At 41.7% G+C, this 21,875-nt stretch overlaps 1 protein-coding gene across 2 annotated transcripts in view; it reads right to left on the minus strand.

The window, feature by feature from the left end:
* Nucleotides 1–6,980: 6,980 nt before the first annotated feature.
* TENM1 (teneurin transmembrane protein 1) overlaps nt 6,981–21,875 on the minus strand; it is a gene marked incomplete at both ends in the record, with an annotated part of 253,287 nt that continues 238,392 nt past the window's right edge. For both annotated transcript variants that reach the window (XM_082322867.1, XM_082322866.1), the window contains 5 exons: nt 6,981–7,739; nt 9,199–9,341; nt 9,825–11,045; nt 11,724–12,111; nt 16,226–16,522. In XM_082322867.1, coding sequence (XP_082178993.1) covers nt 6,981–7,739; nt 9,199–9,341; nt 9,825–11,045; nt 11,724–12,111; nt 16,226–16,522 — 2,808 coding nt within the window. The remainder of the gene's footprint in view (nt 7,740–9,198; nt 9,342–9,824; nt 11,046–11,723; nt 12,112–16,225; nt 16,523–21,875) is intronic.

The raw sequence follows: 21,875 nt of genomic DNA on the forward strand, positions 1-21,875 counted from the left end.
TTAATTGTTGGTATCCTGGATCCTGCCTTGTCTGCACCTCACTAAAGGCAAGCTGGATGCCAACAGTGACAGAGCTAAATGGGCTGCAAGTGCAGGATTCAGCAAGGTTACGCTGCTCCAAGAGCATTTGGTAAGGCTGGAAGGTTTACCTTCCCCCCTCCGTAAGTGACTGTGTGTGAGTATGTATAAGAGAGTGTGTGAGTGAGAAAGTGCAAGCAATAAAGCATTTTCTGTGAAGCACAAGTTCCTTGTAAACCAGTGCTGGGAATAAATGCAATAAATAAACAGCCCCACCGTAACAGGGACTGGTGGGCAATACCCTTGCAAAGTTGTGACAACTTCAGTTCATTACTCAGTTTCTGTCGAAATGAAGGCCAAATTTCATTCGCGGTGAAATGTCCCGTCCCCCCGACTAGTCACGTCTTATTTTACAGCATGTGTGCGTGTGTTGCCCTGCGCCTCCTTGTTACATATGCTTGTCAGTTCAAACAAGGGTCTTATCTTAATACAGTGCCATACAGGGACAGATCCAGCTTGATTTATTCTTTAATAAAATATTTCAAAGCTGGTTTTTTTTATTCGTTACATCATTCAGCAAACACCAGCCGTGGAGGCGCTGAACTGCCCACCACCAGCACGGAGCGCAGCATCTGCAGCACCCGCAGCTTTGCTCTCACTCGTGCCCACTCAACCTTCTCCTCCTCCTCTGTGCCTTAAAGCTTTCCCAGCTTGCTGCGCATCTGCGGCGGCTGGTCCCTGGCCGTTCCTCTCCGGCTTTGTGCTCCTGCGAACCATCCTTCCCTGAAGCCAACGGACCTGCTGGGTCCTGGCAGAGTGCGTGTGTGTCCCCAGGCTTCCCGGGAGAGCCCTTTTGCTTTCTAAGTGCTGGGTTTAAACGCCTAGTTTACCCGGCCTCTCCTGGGAGCAGGCAAGGGTGTGCTTGGAAATGGTCCCTGGCAGATGATTGCTCTGTAGTGGGGATGAATGTAGTGGGAAGCACTTTGCCCCAGGGCTGTTTCCTATAGAAATGTCCTATTGACTTCAAGCAAAGGCTGAGGCTGTCAGTGCTGCATGTGCAAACCCTGTAGCACAAGAGCAGCAGCCGCTTGTCCGCTCCGCGGTGCAGTGAGCTGAGGATAACTGGTTTGACTATGGTTGACTCCAGAAGTGCATTGTTGTTCTAAAAAATACATAAAATAGGCCAGGAGCTGCCATTTTTATTTAAAGCTGAGAATGTTGTTTCAGTTTCTGATGTAAATTATTAAGACAGAGGCTTGTTTGTGTTGTTTCTTTTGGGTACCCAAGGGTCTGGAATTGCTGTAGGCTTAAACAAGGTGGAAACAGAGAGAGAAGCTCATGGTACCCGTGGGACAAGGAGTCGATGTTTGGTTATGGGAACAGCTGTATGGAAATTATATAGATTTTATGCATTCACTTAGGTGTGAAGAGCTACAGATCCTTTTAGAGAGCAGCAGCCGCATTTTGTGGGCATGACTTCCCAGGTAATGTCTGTATCACCTGCTTCCTTCCCACCGCCCCGGCCGGGCTGCAGCCGCAGTGGGACGCAGCCCCTCGCTGCTGCGGTTGCTCTGCCTCGTCCCCCCTTCCCCGGCTGCCGCAGCCCCGGCTCTGACAGCGGATTCTGCAGCTCACCGCAGGGACTCTGCGTCCCCTGCCCCGGCCCTCCCTGCTCTGCCTTCTCCCCAGCAAAGGCGATGCCGCTCCTCTGCAGCGACTAATCCTGCCACAGCTCTGGTTTTGCCTCCACTGAGCCCTCCCTTACTCCCCGGCTACGGCTGTGACAGACCTCCTGCAGCACTAAATCAATACCGTCTCCCAGGCTGGTTTTCTTCCCTTTTCTACTAGAGCACCCCTTTGGCCTCGCTGCCTTCTTATCCATCCAACACAGCTCTTCCAGCCTCAGCCCTCGTGCTGGGTTATTGCCCAGCCCAGCGGCTCCGACCTGGTTTTCACCACGTAACCTTTCCTTTAGCCTTACACACTCCTTCTGCCCCTCCGGTTCACTGTCTCCTCCTCTCTGCTGCACGCGCTGCCCTTGCTATTTTTCCTCCTGTGCACACTTTTGATGCACACAGTTGTTCAGCATCACCTATTTGAGGCAGCTCTACAGAACATACAGGTACTTTAACTTTGCTCCTCATCCCCTACCACCACTGTCAACTTCACCCACTCAGTTCTTGGGAGTGCAAAGGCGTTTAGCAGAATTGTTTTTTTCTCTCTCACATTTGTTCTGATGAAATGTAATAACCTGTGCACAGCAACTGGCTGTGATCTCTCCTGCAGTGAAACCTGCCGAGTTATATGCATGAACTTTGGTGAATCAATCAGAAGTAAAATTAAACCTTGCTAGCAACCCCATGCCCCCCAACTTCTGAATCAGCCAATATTGTCCGAAGCCCTTATTTAACTGTATGGAAGCACCTTTTACTGGCACGACCGGGATATCCCAAATACATGGTGTAAACAAAGACAACGTCACACGCCATCAGTTTGCACCTTTATTTTTTAAAAATGAAATAGTCAAAGTACTTTCTTTTTCAAATATCGACACATAATATATTAACTTTTAATATTTACAGCGTGTTGCTGGGATGTTCTTGTAGAAAATGCATGCTTCTGGTCTGAAACCCAGAGCAAAATGCATCAGACCATTTAACTGCAGCCATATAACATAAACCTGTACAGTATCCAGTCACTATTCAGCACAGGAGTTAGAGCAGGAATAAAAAAATTGGGATCTATTGTTTCCTAGCAACGAGGCTGAGGCCATTATAACACAATTTCTGTTAAGATCAGAACCTCTAACTGGTGTTAGACAGAAACTGAAGATCTTGGCATACATTGTAAACATTTTTACTGTTGATGAGAAAGCTAAAAAGGAACGTTACTTTGACATATATTGTATGCTATGCTTCTCTTTCTCGTTTATTGACACTTCTGCCTGAAGAGTATGAAGATTTTAATGTTTTATCATGGTTCATACAAGTAAAATACTGTCAAGGACACGATCTGATATACTAACATTTATTAAAAGGCTAAAGTCCACCACGAGATCTAAGGAAAAACTGGAAATTGTCAAACACATTTCCTTAGACAAATAATGGCAGGTGACAAATGCCCGGACAAATCCACAGCGAGTCCGACTCCACCGTTCCCAGTTTCTGCCGAGAAGCGATTCCTCTGACAGTCAGGGCGCTTTCGACCTGGTAATGTTTAGTATCAAGGATGGGTTTAAATAACAGTCAGCAGTTGACGGGGAAAACCCTTACGGCTGTCGGCGGCAGCCTGATCTGAGCGTCACCGCGTTGGGTCAGCTGCGCTACGGCGAATCCCCCCGAGCAAGCTAACGCCCTGCCAGGGACCTGTCCCTCTCTCTTTGCTCAGGCTAAAATAGGAGCTCCTCTGCCTAAACCCCTTTCCCCTTCGGAACCGCACCTTGGCTTCCAGCAGCGCTGGGCGCCGTTGATCAGCCTGGAAGAGCCGCTGCTCCGTAGCCCCGGCCCCGGCCGCCGGCGCAGCGGGGGCTCGGCGGGCAGGCGGGCGCAGGGCCGGGACGCCAGAGCGTCGGGAGCGCTCGTGGCCGAAAAGAGAGGCCACGTCTACCTAGCTAGTGCACAACCGAGAGGACGCTAAAGAGCTCAAACCAAACAGCTAGGATGTGTATACCGAGTTGCACATTGACCAGTTCATATATATTTATTTGGCTATGTTCTACATAGATATCTATATATATATATTTATACCTTTGAAATGTTCTAGATTTGCTAAATAAATATGAAAGCAAAGGAAACCTTACTTGTACACACTATTCGTTTGGCTGTCATAAAAAATATAGCACGTATTTCTCATGGTAGGTGTTTGCTACAGGATAGTGTGCAATAGTGGTTTTTATTTTATTTATTATTTTATTTTATTTTATCTTATTTTATCTTATTTTATTTTTTTCCCCACTTTCAGAACCTTGTTCGCAGTGCAGAACGCTAGCATCAAATTATCTGATCTAAATAACAGTATAAATTTCCATGCCATTATTTTTCTTTTTTGCTTTTTCTCATTTGGGTCTCTAGGCTATAGTGCAAAATTAAAAAAAAGAAAAAAAAAAAGAAAAAAGAAAACTACAAAAAAACAACACTGAGAAATTGGTCTAACTACTAGGAAAAAAAAAATATGGAGACTGAAATATTCCCTGCCTCCATCTGAGGTTGTTCGTGAACAAGATGGTCCAAAGCTATTTGTTTGCTATAGTTCTCATGAATCACTGCTGGCTGGCCCATGGGTAGCTGCGACTTCAGTCTCCAGTGCTCTCTCAGTAATAACTCCTTTCTTTAGCACTGTCATCTCAACACGACATTTCTATTTAGTTTCCTAAATTTCTGAAACTGTTACGATGAAGGCATTTTTCTGCTTTTGTAACCGGGCCATGTAATGTCATGTGATTCTTTATACATCCATATTCTCATAAGAAATATTGTTCAAAAATGTACCTTAGACTGCACCCAGGAACTGGGAAAATGCCAAACCTACTTTCAGCGACAAACTTGTGACACGTTTCACTCTTTGACCTTTTGGCATAGTATGAGAACAACAGTAATCAAGGCAGTATTAAAAACCACAGCTGTAGGTAATACAAAGTGCATTTCCTGCATATAATACAAATATAACTTTAAGAAACTAAAGGCACAAGCTAACTAAATATGTATTACATACTAGAAATGCACAGTTCAAGGTAATTCTAATAGCTTCAAATATTTGTTTATAATGGATATTTAAAGCAGTTTGAAAATGATACCTCATTAGTGAATTGCAAAAAAGTATAATTGCTTAAAATATAAGTAAAATAGACTCTAATATTGACATCTTGGATCAGTGATAAAATACATCATCACATTTATGAATGCACTCTCTATATACAATTCATAAATTATTCTTCCATTGATTAAAAGCATATTAGAGGCTCAAGGATTCGAAGGTCCATTTTTAGGCTGGTGTGGAGGTATTCAAATTCTCCATGACTGTATGGAAAATTACGGAAATCAGAGCTGTCAAACCTGGATGTTGTCAGCTCCCAATTCTGTACGATAGTTAATGATGAGCCCGATCAAAATGTCTATGTGCAGATTTTGGTCCACAATTCCCCCTGGCTGGGGAGGAGAGGGTGGTTTTAGGGGCCAGGCTCTCGCTCAGCCTGGTCCTGCACCCCCAAAGCTGCGCTGGCTCCCGGGGGAGCGGAAGGAGTCTGGAAAGAGACGCTCATGGTGTGAGGCTGAGACCCGAGTCCGAGCCCCTGGCTGGGGTCAGCTCTCGGGTGCCAGTTCAGGCTCATCTCTAACTTTGGTACAGTCTGCTCCACTTGCCCAAAAACAAGGGGAAAAAGAAAAGTGGGAAGAAAGGAAGAAAGACAAAGAAAGCACTTTGTTGCCTTCCATAAATATGAGCAGAAATTGTTTCAATATATTTCCTATGTCTGTTTTGAAAGAAATGTGCAATAACATCACTGTTACGGATACACAGGCTCTATAACAAGACTTCTAGCTCCCTCTGAAAGTCAGTAAAGGAAATCTGCTCACCCGTCCCCCCTCCCCGTGTGCCCTCCCCTCCCGATAATCAGGTCTTTTAAAAATGACAAGCTGAAAGAAGGATCACCTACTCTGCTATGAAATAACTGTGCCAGCAGCGCATGATACCTTGGGAAATAAAAATTTCTGCCCATGCAATATAATGCTTTTCTAGGTGCTCTAGATATTGAGCTGAAAAGTGAAGAGTCATCCCCAAAATGTTCTACGTTTATCAACATATTTACTATCCACACTTAGGTTCATCAACTCCCAACCCACCAATCTTCTTCAGACTCGAAAAAATGAGTAATACAACAGGATTATTAATTTGAGATGAAAAGAACGCGATGCCTAAACCCAACAACACTGCAATTTCCAAATGATCTCTGAAGAGACGAGTCCTGGCCCAATGACTACAGTCAGGACTGATCCTCCACGGCTGCTTGTTACTGCACCGTGTGGGCCCTCTCAGCTGGGTAACGAGGGTCGTCCCAAAAGCACTGAGTTAAAGCCCGGTCTGGAGCACGCTGATGTTGCCTATAGTGCTCGCAAAGCCCTTCTTGGGCCACTCCGATGCCTGGCTGAAGCCCAGCAGTGCGGTGCCACCCTGCACCCCTCTGCCAGGCGGATCGGCAGCTCTACGTGTGCTGCCGGACTCCAGAGTAACCCAGTGCCGAGGGAAACCTTGGGAGAGGGGCCCCCACCTGCAAAAGCTGACACGACGTGGCGTTCATCGCTGCGTGGCTGAGAGATGGCTACCGCTGAGCAAAGCTAAAGGCCATACGGGGCAGCCTTTCTGTACTGTATCCAATACAAGTCGGGTTTCCCAGGTTAGAAAATCCCTTAGATCATAGCTGTGAGGAATGATATGTGCGGGGTTGGTGAGCAACTACAAAGTTTCCGTACACAGTCTGGTTTCTGTATGCAATCCCTTGAACTTACGGGAGATCTCACCGGGATAAAAACCACCCAGTAAACACGGGTTGCAGAATCAGGCTCTGTAACCTTTTAAATAACTGGTGAATTATTAAATCAACAACAACAAAAAAGTCGTGTTTCTTTAGAAGAAGGCAGAGCACGCTGCGCTCTCGCCTACCCCGCAGGGATGTGCGGTGTCACCCCGGGCACCTCGCGCGCAGGTCGCGCTGCTCAGCTGTCAGGACTCTGCTTCTGAAATTTTTGAATACTGCCACACAAGAACTAAAAATCGTCACTGTCATCTCTCAAAGAGTTAAACGAACAATATTAAAATACCATCTTCTGTCACATTTAAAGGCAGTTGGATATGTTTTTTCCTCTATATTTATATATACAGAGTTCTGATCTAGAAAAACCAATACAATAAACCATTTTACGTTTAAAAACAGGCAGTCTTTGGTGACGCAAAGGCAGAGATTTTCTTTGTTACCTTCTGCCTATTTCACTCTGTCTCATAAAGTGAATATTATTGGCACTGTCAGAAAGTTCGAGATACTGCTCCACAGATAAAACAAAATATCCATCGTAGCCTTGTACCCGCCCAGTGCTTAAAAGCTGCTGTTTCTCTCCATCTGTCCATGCCCTAATACCTTCTTCCCCTTCCTGCAGCCGTCTCTGCTCCTTAGTCCAGGCCTGAGCCACGGCTCTCTGCCTGGCTATCTCTAAGACATGGTTCTTTTCTTCTTCCACCGTTGTTCCATACCGAACGTTAAAGCACAGCGCGCCGTGCTGGAGCTGGATGTCAGCAAAGCGTCTAGTCCTCCCGTTGATCACAGAAGTCATCTGCGACACTGTGACGTTGACGCCGTTCTCCAAGATGCGTCGTCCTCCGGTGTTGCCGATTAGGGCCAAATCTTCTTCCAAAGACCCCAGCTTGATGAAGTAGTGCGTGTCTCGGCCCTCTATGGTGAAATGCAGGTTCTCCAGATAGTGGGCGTTGTTGAGGATGGCAGCAATGCGCCGGCTGTCCTCGTTAGCCACGCCTATAATGTCAGCTGTCACTATACCATCCTTTATAGCGAATTTGATGCCTTTTCCAAATACTGAAGGAACAGCTGCAAATCTCGGTTGCTTCACTCCCTCATAGCACTTGCCATCACTATACCTGGGTGTCATAGGAAGTTGATCCAAAGATATAAAGTTTCGGAGTTGCTTTTGTAGCTCACACTGAATACCAAGGATAGTCTGGAAAAGAAAATACCAATAAAGTTTACAGGAGAGGCATCTTGCAGTTCATTATAGTGTCTCACAGACCTTACTAATCTCTTAATTGCTTAGAATGGATCTCCAATTTGTTTGTGAAACACTGTGCACATCTACAGAGCCGGGATATACGCACAGGCTTTATAATCACCTACGGTATTGCTTTCTGTCTCTTGGACTCTTTAGTTTCTAGAAAACAAATGGAAAATATGTTTATCACAAATGCTATTTTTGTATTTATTCTTCCTTTTTTTCCTTCCTCCCCTCTTTGTTACTCTAATGGCTGGTCTTTCGACTCTTAGGCATGGGGAAACCTGAACTCAAAGCTGTACTCTCTCACATGATTCTATGCTTAGTCTCTGTGTGTCTAATTATGTCTTCTGTAAAACAGCAATAACATTTTTTATAGCCCATTCTTTAAGGAAAGCAGGCTGTGAAGGTCTCAAGACACTAGAACAATAGGAAGCACGCAAGTACATCAGATCTGTAGATCCTGCTCCCCACTGAGGCTAAAAAAAACCCTCACTCCAACCATCTATTTGTCTTTTAACACTATACCTATCACTACACTTTTTCTGTGCCTTTGTAATAGCTTCTTTAATATCTCAGTGACAATTTTACATGGACAGGCTCCTCCATCTGGAATGAGCTCTGACCCTCCAGCCCTCTGCACTTTGTGCAGTCATTTGTGCATGGGAAGTGTGTTAAATGCTACTAACACGAACTCACCACGCCTTCTCCTTCTTTTTCCCGACTACATTAGAGGAAAGACATCTTTTCTCTCTCATCTTCGCAAAATCGTATTTCTTTGTTAACAGATGCTCATATGGTCAAATGCAAAACATGAACACCCGCTCAGAATATCGGTAGTTGGTCCTGTTGCAGCTACACTGATTGCTAGACCCTGAGAGCTGCTGCATGGCTCTTCTTTACTGAAAATAAGCCCTGGAGCAAGGTTGAGTTTTACAGTTTCCGCTACAAATCCACAGCAACGTTTCTGTTTTCCTGCAATAATTATGCAGAGGTACAGACTTGTAAAGCTGTTTATACCCTCAGTGATTTTGCATCTCTTGTGGCATCTTTGCTAACAAAGATGAAAATCTGTGGCTTTAATTTTTTATTTCCACACAATTTTTTGTAGCTTTTTTCAATTTTCAGACAAACACCTTTATCCTTTTCCCTATCCTGCCTCTCAAATTTGGGTGGTTTCTCTGTAAACAGCTGCAAAGTTTCTTCACTGTGTTCCTAAAAGCTTCTCCTTAAAACTCTCCTCTGCTCTGATGCCTGTACATGAATGTGACAACATTCTAGCATTGTTAGACTATTTGCCTTGCCTATTACTTTGAAAGACAGAGTCACGTTGTTTCCTTGGTCTCCAATATTTTCTAATCAAATTCCTTAATTTAGTATTAGAAGCAGCTGAACACAGTTTTTTGCTAACCTTTCCAGGATCCCACTCTTGAGTTTTTGTTTGAAGCTGTAGAAGTTCATATGTTGTCTCCAAAGCTTCTATCTCTGGCTTTGGGAATCCAGGTAGTACATTGTGCAACTGGAAACCAAACAGCTCTAGCCAGCTTCCAATGTCTACAAAACAAGAAAAGGATGCTGGCAATAAGGCACATAAATCCTAGAAAAAGTGAGCGTAGTTTGCAGAAATCCCGGCTATGCAGAAATAAAGATTTCACATCAATTTATGTTTTCAGTACTGGTTACAGCATTTATTGTAGCAAACAAATTATTTTATTACAAAGCATAGCTATACTCAAATCAATAGTGTACCTTCTATCTATTTATAATGGAAAAAATTTGAATTAAGCTACCTCCGTTCTTCTCCTAATTTTAGCACTTAGAAAAGCAGCAGAAACAATTATTTTCTTGGTTACCATAAAGGCTATAGAAAACAGATCAAGCTCAGTAAGATGTTATCTATTAAAGAAAAGACTTTAATATATGTAAGAGTAGAGCCAAATAGTAACTTTGGATGTATGCAAAAGATTTCTGCAGTCTTGAATCCATACCAGGATTTGATCAAAAGTTGCATTTTCATGAGAAACGTGTTATTTTTACCTGTTGTATACTTAGCAACATCTTGGATTCTGCCAACTGGGTAATTATTTTCAAATGAGTAGAGATTAAATGGTTGTGGGACAGCATTCAGGTGTTTCCATATATGATGATTTGGTGTCGTCCACCGACCAGCAATGACATCATAGTCCCGCTGACCCAGATGAACTAATTTAGTAAGAGAATCGTAGAGCCCTCCATGAAAACCAATGATAACCTGGAAATCTGGATTAGTGTCCTGGTAGATCTCTCCATACGGGGTGTACAAAATTTCTTTTATGACTTGGCCTCGACTGCTAAATACAGCTAGAGGTGTTCCAGTGTTATCACAAGCGACATAATATTCTTCTCCACTGCTTAATTCCATTGCAATGAGATGACCTTGAAGATCATAATATAGGGATGTTATTTCCGAGCTAGTATGATTGTACAAGTGAGTAACTCTTATTGGGTTGGAGAGATCAGCATAGAAGAACTGTAAGTGTTGTCCTAGGCTTGATTTGCTTGCGACTCGTCTTCCAAGACCATCATAACAGTATTGCACAGTCCAGCCAGACACTTTGTTGTACGCTTTGTTCAGCAGACCATTAGAGTTGTACTCAAAGATCTCATTGCCTCTTTGCCTGAGAAAACCGTCTTCGTCCATTTTATATTGAATTTCTCCAAGTCTGGTAATGCGATCTCTCAGATCGTATCTCAGAGGAGTGAGGCGCGCACTGTTTCCGTGGCTCAGCAAGTTGATGTTGCCATTAAGGTCATAGCTGTAACGCCACTGGGTTTTATCATTCACAGACACAGTCTGAAGCTGACCATCAGCATCATATTCATAAAAATACCTTGTTATATTGGCATCTACGCCTACGCGTATATCACAGATCACCATACGACCCATATTATCATACTGGATGGTCATCCAGTAAGCGATAGACTTGAGAATTTCATATTGTACTTCAATCACCTGACCATTGGCACTGAAAATTTTGGTATGTTTCATCACACTGGTGGTTATAACTTGGTTTAAATCATAATTAATTACACTGAATTTCCCAAATTGTTCAGTCCTGCCAGAGACATCGACGTAACGGTACAGATCTATGGGAAGAGGCGTCTCGTTTATCATGGCCTGCATGCTCGTGACACGAAAATTGTTATAGCTGTAGTCAAATCTGGCGTTTACAAGCCCTTCTTCACTAAACCTGAAGATTTGGCGACCAATAAGCGGACCTGTCCAAAACAAATAGGGGAAAGAAGAAAAGCAAGAAAAATGATTAATTATGTCCACAGTATACTTACTCTACAGATCTAGCACAGACAAACGACGAACTCAAATATACCCTTGAGCCTTACTGCTGCTTGACTGTCTCAGAAAATACCATTAACTAAGAATATGTTAATTATTGTCTCACAAACCTTTATTAATGCTTGCTGTACAAAATATTTATATTTTATTAATATTTGTTTAAATGAATGCTATTTTATTCATAATTATGATTTCCATTTACTTACCAGATAATTCTAAACTAAATTTATTTTACATGGTGATTTCCTTCCTCATATAAACAGTCCTTTTGAATTTATGTTATATTACGGTATAAATAGGGAAACTTGAAAATACAAACAATAAAACAACTTGATTTAGTATTTAGCAAATATCCACACAGTGGAATAAAAACAATCAAACATTATAAGAGCTATTCCGTACCAAGCAATAAAAAGAAAACTGTATTTCAAATGGGACAGCTATATATGCCTATGGATACAGACATAGAGATATACACACATATTTTTCTATTGAAACATAAAATATAAGAACTTGTAGACATAAAAATAATGGAATTTCATGCCAGGTAGGTGCAGGATCAGGGCCAAAAACTTTAGCAAAGTAGTCACAGTTACACAAACCTGTTTGCCTGTATCTGATGGTACAGATGAACCCATCGTGCATTAAATGTATGGTTTTAATAACCCCAGAAGATTCCTCGTAGGTGAACGTGACTTGAGTAGTATCATAAAGAATCTCGGAAAGTCGGGACTGTTTGGTGTATTTGTAAAGGACTCTGCGTCCTGTCCCAGGGTATAATGTTTGCAGAAGCCGGCCGTCTCTGGCGATGTCCTGTATGAAAGCCGCGTTGCTGTCCGGCGGGGTGTAGATGTTGCGGTAGTACCCGACGGACAGCATGGTTTGCAGGGCATGGCGCACCATGCTCGGCATGGTGACCGAGAGCAGGTAGTTGGACTGGTCGTACTCAAAGATGTAGCGGCGCTGGCTGTGTAACAGGAGCATCACGGACTGCAATCAAACAGGAATGGCAGTGTAAGTGGCTGATCAAGCAAATTATTATTAATCTAGTGAGTGCCTGAAGGTTAAGGAAATCCTGAAACAACCATCCACTCTTGTAGTTTGCTCTTACTGTCTGTACAATTCCAAGTGAAGCTTTCAGCTCCAGGAGACCTGGCCAGCAAGGTGGTACAAACCAGGAGGAGAATAACAATAAGTGTAGAGGTAAGGACCTCCAAACTGGAAGGCAGATGTGGCGCTCAGTAGCGTTTCAGCCTCATGCTGACTTGCTATGTTGCTTTGAAATATTTAGGTCATCTTCCCAGGAAGCAAAAACAGAGGCAACCTCTTCCTCACACACAGGCAGAGCATCTGCACCAGCAGATGTTTCTAGGGGAGGTGGAAAGGGGAAACTTTCAACGGTGTGTACAAGGTGTTTAGCTTTTATGGCACTCTACATATCTCTATCACACACCTACCCCTTTTTCTGTATGTTTTCTATGCAATGCACATTGCCCCAGAGGTGACAGTATCTCCATGCTTACAGATGGATGAAAACAGTCTGCAGGTTCTTTGGTGTGACTACTTCTCTCTCTGTTTTTTAATGTTTACAAAGAATATAATTTCTACACAAGTACTTGATATTTGCCCTGTGTTGGTTAATTGTGGCTGGTCAATGAAATCTGGTTGGTTTGTTTGGCAGATGAACGTGTAAGCATGGCAGACATTTTTCTGTGCAAATTTAAAGTTTGGGTTCTGTAAACCCAAATCTTGTCACAGAGTACAAGCCCGCTGGTGGACAGTCACTGTTGAAACAAGCATAATGAAAACACAGAGTGAAAATGTATGGGGGAACTTTGTAGCCTTCCCCCAGCTCCAGCAAGCGGCTTGGCTGGACCAGAGCCGTGCACATCCTTGCCACGCTGTCCGAGCTGAGACGGAGCGCTGATACTGCACTGCTCTTAGCTCACAGCCCAAACCTACCAGGCACATAAGTAAATTTGTCAGGCTTCTGCATGATTGAGACATCATGCAAAACAAAGTCTTATGAGGAACAGTGTGACTGCTTTTTCACAGAGCATTGGCGAAAGAAATCAGAAAGAAAGGCTTTTTTTTTCCTCTAAGCTCAAAAATCTTCTCTGGGAAGGAAACACCGAGACCTCAGCCCTGCAATGTGTTAAGTAACATTGGCCCTGAGCCACTTTCCTCTGAGAAATAACCACAGTGCTCATTCAAAGGACCACAGATAGGCTAAGCCTTGGCCACCCTCTCTGCACCCCCAGCCCCTCGCCCTCCCAAGAGGTATCTCTTCCTGCCCTTGGTGAAAGACATCTGTCACCTGCACACAAGCCAGCGAGCACCAACATATGCCGCTCGCAAGTTATCCTCTGCCAGCTGGTGACGACAGACCCTTACACCGAGCTTTTTCCGATCGCTTTATTGCTGGTCTGCCAAGCATTTCTAACACGCGCAGCGTTTATTTTGTTTTCACCTTCAGTCAAGAGTCCCCAGTCTGCAGTAAACCACTGGCTGAACTCTCTCCTAGCACTGATGTGACGCCTCTATATACTGCTCCCGGGCCTGTTTTTAAGCTGTCTGCCGTTGACAGAGTATGAATAACAAGATCAGAAACATCTCTAATATAACTTTAGTGCCCCTGTGTGCCATTTTTACAGCACTTTGTGGCTTTTCCACTTTTGTCCAGGATAGTAAAAGGATAGACAGTACAAGAGTTGGAGACTTCGTATCCCCTCTAGCCTATTAGAGGATACCATAAAGATACCAAAAATTAATTCCCAATTCATCCTAATAATATTACAATAGATTTCTCAACTCTTTGCAGAAATTGGGTTCTAATTGTTTTAAAGGATTTCAGAGGGTAGCTCATAAAACATCCAAAAAGCTGTCATTTTATAAAAGCAACCAGAGCCTGGTCAACCACGTAATGATTGATGCCGCATGGCATATCGAGACAACCAGCCAGTGGCAATTACTTGGAGCTCTACTGGGAATAGACAGAAATGCTGAGCATCACCACTAGGTGTCATTTCTGTCCAACATACACGTGCAACCGCTCATCTCTTTTGTCTGGTGGGAAACGGCAGGATTTTGGAAGCAAGCTTGGAGTATTCAGGAGATGTTATAACACCATTAACTAATAGAGGAAAGTGACCAAACCAAGAGGAACTGAATCTCATCAATAAAAATTATTTACAGTGCTACTATCATAGTGAGTTTTAAACCCTAAATTATTGGAGCTAATTTTGGAAGGGGTAGAGACTTTTGAAGATGTACAATTAACTCATCAAGTGCTAAAAAATGAAGAATTAAATAGCTATGAATTGGAAGCGAACTGTGTAATTGATTTTTTGATAAAAGGAATCATTGGGTCTTATGAGGTTTCAGACAACCTTTAGCAATCATTACATAATTAACACAATGAATTATTGACTTTAATGGAGCCACAAAATGATATTTCAATGTCTAATTTTGACAGTGAATTCATCTTTCTTTGGCACAAGGAACAAACAGTGATGAAAGTGCATTAAATAGCTGGGAGATTATGTCCATGGTTTATATGACTTTCAGTAATTATGATGACAAGTTACAGCACAACCCAAGCCTGCTGCTACCTGAACCAGTAAGCTTTTGCCATTTGCTTCTACAAGATCAGGATTTGGCCACGTGTGCAGAATTCCAGAATAACAATTTTAAGTTATATGACTTTATTTATAAGCTTGTCATAAACTAAGAACAGACAAAGTGGTTTGGAAAGATAAGAAGCATACATCTTTCCAAAATTACGGTCCATTAGGCCCAAAGAAAAAATAAAAGATTCCTCCGGAAGGCACTTTGCCCGAATATTTGAAAGCTGTACTAAATGCCTGTTTACTTGCAATTTGCAGAAGAGCATACAGACAAAAGAAGCCTTGACAAATTTATCTGAACCAAACTTCTGAAGCTTCTAGGGTTTGCCAATCTTGTTAACACATGCAAGAACCATACTGCATGCAGACAAGGGACGAATCACATTTTTATACATTCTCCAGTCTAAATCATTTTTTTCTCTGGGTTAGGTTTAAGTTTTTTGAGGATCAGGCTTAAACACATTCAAAATAAGCACAGCAAAGTTTATCTTAAAAGTACACATTTGGAACTTTTAAATATATAAATAACTTCAAAGTGATTGGATTTCCTGCGTGCAATACCCCCTATCAGTTTTACCTCACCTGCCCCCTCCTAGCCTTTCCCTGTGGTTAACAGGTTCAGAGAAAATGTTCTGCAAACTCAGGGTATATTGGGTAGTCCAAGATGTTGCTATTTAAAAAAAAAGTTTAAAAGGACACTGTTTGAATACAATTTCACACGAAGTTCTGAAAGCTTTAAAAATACAGATTGGCTTTTTGGTTTTGAGAGACAAGACGATACCAAATGAGATCCTTCTACAGATGAATGAGACGCTGTTCTTCCTTAGTCTGTACAACACCTATTCCCCCATCTTGTGACCATTACCTATAGACATAAATGAAAATTACAATACTCAGGCAATTCAGACACGAAGTCACTATAAAAGCAGAGCAATAACTCCTTTCATATTAATATTTCCCCCCCAAACAGCCCTCATAAATAGTGAAGTAATCTTTCTCCTCACAGGATCAATCTCTTTTTTCACACCGCAGCACTGAGCAGGTGCAAGCTTGTACTCACTGCCTCATAATTTTGGCTTAAAAGAACTGTGTTTGTGGGGAGGAAACAGTTCCTTTTAAGTGACTGTTTTATTTTCGACTATATTATACAGAGCGGCAACATGTTTTTCAGCAGTGAGAGTGTCCTTTGTTCGCTTGAACTTGGATTGAGACTGAGAAGTCATTTCTACTTACCAATTAAACAAATCTGAGGTGCTAATAACTTTCTTCAGAACTAAACTATGCCAGGTTTGAACTCATGACACATCGGTCTCAGCACGTCCAGAGACATTTTTATCTAGTTACGTAATTGTATGCATTTTCTGTTTAAAAAGTTTTAAATACTCGTGCAAGAGATAGCATTATAACACAGTTCACAATATAATATCAAACCAAATATTTTTGCCTTGGTACAACAATCCACTTTTTAAATGATTTACCTTTTCTAAATATGTGTAACTCCATATTTTACCATCTGCCCATGTTCTGGAAATTATGTTCCCACTTGGATCATACTCCATTTTCTCAGTCCAGGTTCCTCTTTGGATATAGGTGACTAGTCCAGAATGTGAATAAGTGATATTGACCTCATTGTACTTGCTGATGGGTGACCATAAAATTGGGCGTCCTGTCTGGTCATACATAATCCGAAGAGTGAATTTTCGATGATCGTCATAAATCTTTCCTGTTCTGGTTACATGATCAAAATCAATGGAGAGCAGGTTTCTGTTGTGGGCCTAAAGATACAGTAAGGTAAGAAAGCAATGCATCTTAATTACACACACACAAACATTTCTGTGTCAGCACTAGTCAAAATGTGCAATGGTTTAACATTGTGATGGAGAATTTAGGCCTTATTAAAGAAAGACAAGCAAACAGAAAAATATTCAGATGAGAAACAGGAGGACCAAGAACAAAATGCTGCTTGCATTCAGTGTTATTATACTTTGCATTACAGGATGCTGCCTATTTCCATGTGCTAAACCCTCACCTCTACTTTTCCTACGTTTTTCTTCTTTCTTCTCAACTTCCATCTCTCTGCGGATGGAGTTTTTGATTCCAGCCAAAGATGTGTAGTTAAGCCCACAAATTAACAAAGATATCCTATCTCTTATCCTCTCTTTCAAGCTCCGTTAATGTTACCAGGTCAGCTCCTGCGCTGGGCTAGCCCACGCCAGGTCGCATAGCGATGCTGCGAAGGGAAGAGCTGTGCTTGCAGCTCCCGAAGACCCTGCTCGCCAGCACCCTCGTACTTTCGTATCCACAAAACCACCCCACTCCCAGAGCTCATGAAAGCCAGTGGCAGCGGTGCGGGGTGCCAGCCGCATTCCTTGTTGCAGCTCTCTCGCCACATTTGGGACCCGCAACATTTGTTAAACTCACTGTGTGCGACAGGCTAACAGAGCGACTGTGCTACGATCTGTTAACATTTATCGTCCAACAGGAAAATGCAGAGGGGCAGACAATTCTCAATTTGAAATCAAGTTCAAAGCTGAGCCAGATTCATGAAGACAAAATATATTTATCCAATGCTTTCATCGTCTTCCTCCTTACATCATTCAGTCACTGGGCAATCACCATTAAACTCCATTTAAATCAGAGATATAATTTAGGGAACCATAAGACATTGTTCATTGACTTGTCTTTTTCAGATCAAGGCTCAATGCGCTCATTGTATTAATCTACTGCATTTTATCTAATCACTTGTATTAATCTATTCCAATTAATATATTCCTTACAGCGGAGACGATGCCAGGGCAGGCGTTAGCAGAGTGCACAGCACAGTGCTTGGTCCTCACTGAGACCTGGAGGCATAGCCGTGAAGTAAATGGTTAAGAATACCTGTTTAATAATTCAAGCTGTGATCATATGGTGGTAGTGATTAGAAAGAACATTTTTTTTTTCCCTTTCTGTTTTTGGATACAAAATAATTTGAAAATCTAGAAGAAGCAGGTGTTCTTTCTTCAACTACCATTCCTGGGGTTTTATATACACAGATGTCTAACTTTAATAGAGTTCATTTACAATAGCTGTAAAATACCTATATACCCCTGTAGACTGCTGTAACTATTACAATTTATGCTCTAATGATAGTTAAGGAGTCCAAGTAAAATGTGATGTTCAGTTCAACTATATATTTGCTTGTATACAGTCTGATGGATTAAGTTTATTATATTTCTTCACAAACTTCTTGCAATTTCTGAAAACAAATCCTCCTGGTGGTAAAATAACTGAAAAGCAAGCAGGGGATATACTCTGGCTCATATTCATTTACTGTCTATGTACATATTTAATGTTCTTATTGCTATTATTATTATTATTGTAGAATGCAGTTAGGAGGAAGGAAAGTCTTGAATACAAATTGCTTGCAATCTAAACTTCAGGGACGATACAACAAATAAGAATGAAAACCAAACAGAGGCAGAATTCGCAGTGAAGAGGATAGCAGCAGCATTTGAAAGCTCACAGAGTTAAAACAAGCTTTGGGTGGATGCCATTACTTCCCTTATATTCCACCTTTTATGTGTCATTTCTTTACATTCTTAGATTTAAGTTAAATTTAACACCCTTCTCAAGACAAGACAGGATGATACATGGATAGCAGGCCTCATTTCAACGTTGTCACTGAAAAGCTGATTTCAGATCCCAGGGGCTTCTTAAAGACGACTCCTCCAACGTACATAAAATGCAGTAAGGAGCCCCTGTGAGAGGCTGGAGCTCATGTGTTCTGTTACAAGCCAGGGAAAACTGGTTTCTGAAAACAATGTCAGGTCAGAATTTCAGCTGATGAAAATAGGGAGAAAATTCAGCTGACTTCAATAATAATGTTAGTAGTACATAAAACGATATATTTAGTATATATTTTTAAACATTTGTTGACTCCACTTCCATTGGTTTTAGAGCTAGAAATTTTGCAGTGTAAATAGTCACATAAATGTGCACTTCTCTCGACTTTCATTCTCAAACCTGAACTGTCTACAATGTGTAAATCAGATGAGATGATCGTATTATTTCCTTCTCTCTGTTTTGATTTGAGTCACCATAAACTGATACACACTGGCAGAGGATTTGGTCCTATCGTTACAGCTTGCTGTTAGACTGGTAAATAACAGGAGATAATTTGCTAAATGCAATAATAAACATACCTGTCAAAGCCTGCATCTGCAGGACTTTGGAATTGAGGCCAGTGAGTTACTTCCTTTTTTGTTATTAAAGCAAAAATAAGTAAGACTGGCCAAGCATTCAATTTTCAATTTCGCAGATATTCAGTTATAAAACCTGGACTGCATCCAATGCCAAGTTCCTCTAAGTTACGCAAAAGACAGGAGGGAACAGAGCTGCATTCTAATCAGTGTGTTACTATGCATCATGCTCATTGGTTTTAACAACAGCCTTTGCTTCATTTTTAGAAGTCAATTAAAATAGCAGTTCAATTGATAAAAAAGGAGTCTTGCTAGATTAAGATTGATGTTAAAATGCCTGATTGTACATAGATTTATTATTCATATAAAATGCATACATGCCTACAGACTGTTTTATATACTTTCAGGAAGCGCCAGGGCAGGCAGTTCTGCACTTAAAGGAAACTGTGATTAATTCCTCTTTCCCACATTGACTTAGACACCGAGATAAAGTTAGATGTCTGTTCTAGCATTTCAGTTAACTTACTCACTTCTGCTCTATTTCTAGAGCAGGGAATTCGCACCATGCAAAAATCCCACTTTTTAAAACACAACATTTACAGCATTATTCAGAACGTGCTAACAGTGGCCTCTTTCCAAAACTGGAAATAACACTAATAGAGTGACATGCTTTCAAGATGGTTGCTAATTGCCATTAAGAATTAAAAATGTCAGGACCAGACAGAGAAGGAAAAGCTTTCTTCTCTTCAACTAGGTCATCCTTTATCTCATCCCCAGCTACCTGCCTTCTAATTTATAGCTCTTAGCACTCAAAACCGTTTGTTTCAATGACGGTGTCAGGACTGATCTCTAAGTAACATCTTTAAACCTCATTTCTCTGCTTTTTTTTTCTCAGAAAACTCTTCCATTGTGCTGTTTTTTTTTTTTTTTCTTTCACTGAGGGCTCCTGCAAGTCTGTTCATTTCCACTGAGAACTGGTCCAATCCCCAGAGCTTTTCCTTACATATATTTTCAAAGTTCAGTATAGTTCTTTCTGCCCTACATTGCAAGCTTTCTAACACACTTCCTATTATGCCAGTCATGGCATATTAAGTGTTTAAAAACTTTCTTTTTAAAATATAACTCACTAGAAGTTTTCAGAAGGTCTCACCAGAACCTCATCCAGCATAAGGGCTTCTAATGATGCCACATTTTTTTTTTTCCCAGCAGTACTCAAGGATCCATCAACAGTAAGCCCTAAATCCCTTTCATTATTTGGCGTACTGCTTCAAACACACTATATGATGGCATTTTTGCTCCTGCTGTCCTGCATATTTCCTTTAATCACCACGGCAAGATAGCTGTCTCTGGGTACAATCTCCCGCTCCTTTGCTTTCCTCGCCAGCTGCACTGTTCCAGCTCTTCCACCCCTGCTGACTCCCCACCCCATCAGCATCCCATGCAAACTTCTCAGTGCTAAAGCTGAACTCCAGGACCCATACATTTCACCTATCCTCCCAAGTCCTTCTTATTGGCAGTAACAGCCTCGATAGTCCATTTGTCCCTTTCTCTTGTGCCTATTTACATGGTGCATCCTGTGCGCAGAATATTTCTCTTCCTTTCTACTATTAAATCCTCATTTAATGTGCTATCCCACCAGGTTCCCTCCAGCCTTGCCCTGACAGCCCTCAGGCAGATGGTCCTAGAGCTCAGTACAGTCAAGGGAGGGGAAAACATTGTAATACAGGCAGCTGACTTCTCCTTCTGAGTAGGAGGGACAATCCACAAGGCCCCTTGATCTTGGGTAGGTATAAAAAGACACAACTTACAGAAATAACAACACAATGGTCAACTGCTGTGATGCTCGTGGGTACTTTTGGAAGGATGGAGAATATAAGACAATGGCACACATCAAAATCATTCTTACACTTCACCTTCGCCTTCCATCCTCTCACTGGATGAAGGTGAAGGAGGAGAAGGAGGAGTACACGAGTGGTTCTATGCACGAACAGACTGATCCAGAGGCAGGTCAATCAGCTGAGCTCTGGATAGCTGCAGTGTTGCAGTATTTCAATGAACATTTTATGCCTCCAGCCAGAATCCTTTTAATCCTGACCAATTTGTGAATTTCCTCCCTTTTTTTGGCAGGCAATATTAAGCATCATGGAGAAGCAAGTGAAAATGAGTTAAAAGAACCTGCAATCAATTTCAACAATAGAAAATATAAACTGCATAATAAGAAAATTGTGCAGGATGAAGTACTTACATTAAATATAACTGTCATGTACAACTTGGCCCTGGCAATGCAAGCAGAATAGATGACTGACTACATCCTTTCCGTTTGAGATTTTATTACATAAGAGCCTTACAGAAAAACGTGCCATACAGTTATTATAAGCACAAAATCACACAAAAATCGATTAGGTAACATGAGCCATGGAGGCCATAGTTTGGATCCTGCCGTTTTAACACACGATTGCCACTGTCATAAGTCCAGCTGCCTCCCTAGACAGGGCTATGAGGACTCACACTGGGCTAGAGAGGAGGCAATCAGAAGATGGGCAAGAAAAAATAAATTAAGTTTTTCCCCACTTGCAAGATCCTAATAAAACAACTGCGACTGTGAAATCTGAAAGATGTCCTTTCAAACATGTGTTTCACATGCAGTGGCCAGTCTGCCCAGAACATCTAAGTCTTGCGTTTTTGAGCAGTTAAAAACTAAACAGATGATGCACTTTTAAAAAATATATAGTATCTCATAACCAAAAGACAACCCAGAGATTTTAGTAACCATCTCTGTATTTTCAGAGATAACAGATGTACCTTCCAAGATAATACCTATCCAGAAAGGCTGTAGTTAATAATGCAATATTTTTAAGGCCAAAATTCCCAGTCGTACTACTGGTACAGGCATTTTAAGGGGTATTCATGTGAAAAACAGAACTGATTTTGTAAAAAACCTGTTCTG

The sequence above is a fragment of the Platalea leucorodia genome (genome assembly GCF_965183815.1).
Source record: "Platalea leucorodia genome assembly, chromosome: 10".
Lineage (NCBI taxonomy): Eukaryota > Metazoa > Chordata > Aves > Pelecaniformes > Threskiornithidae > Platalea > Platalea leucorodia.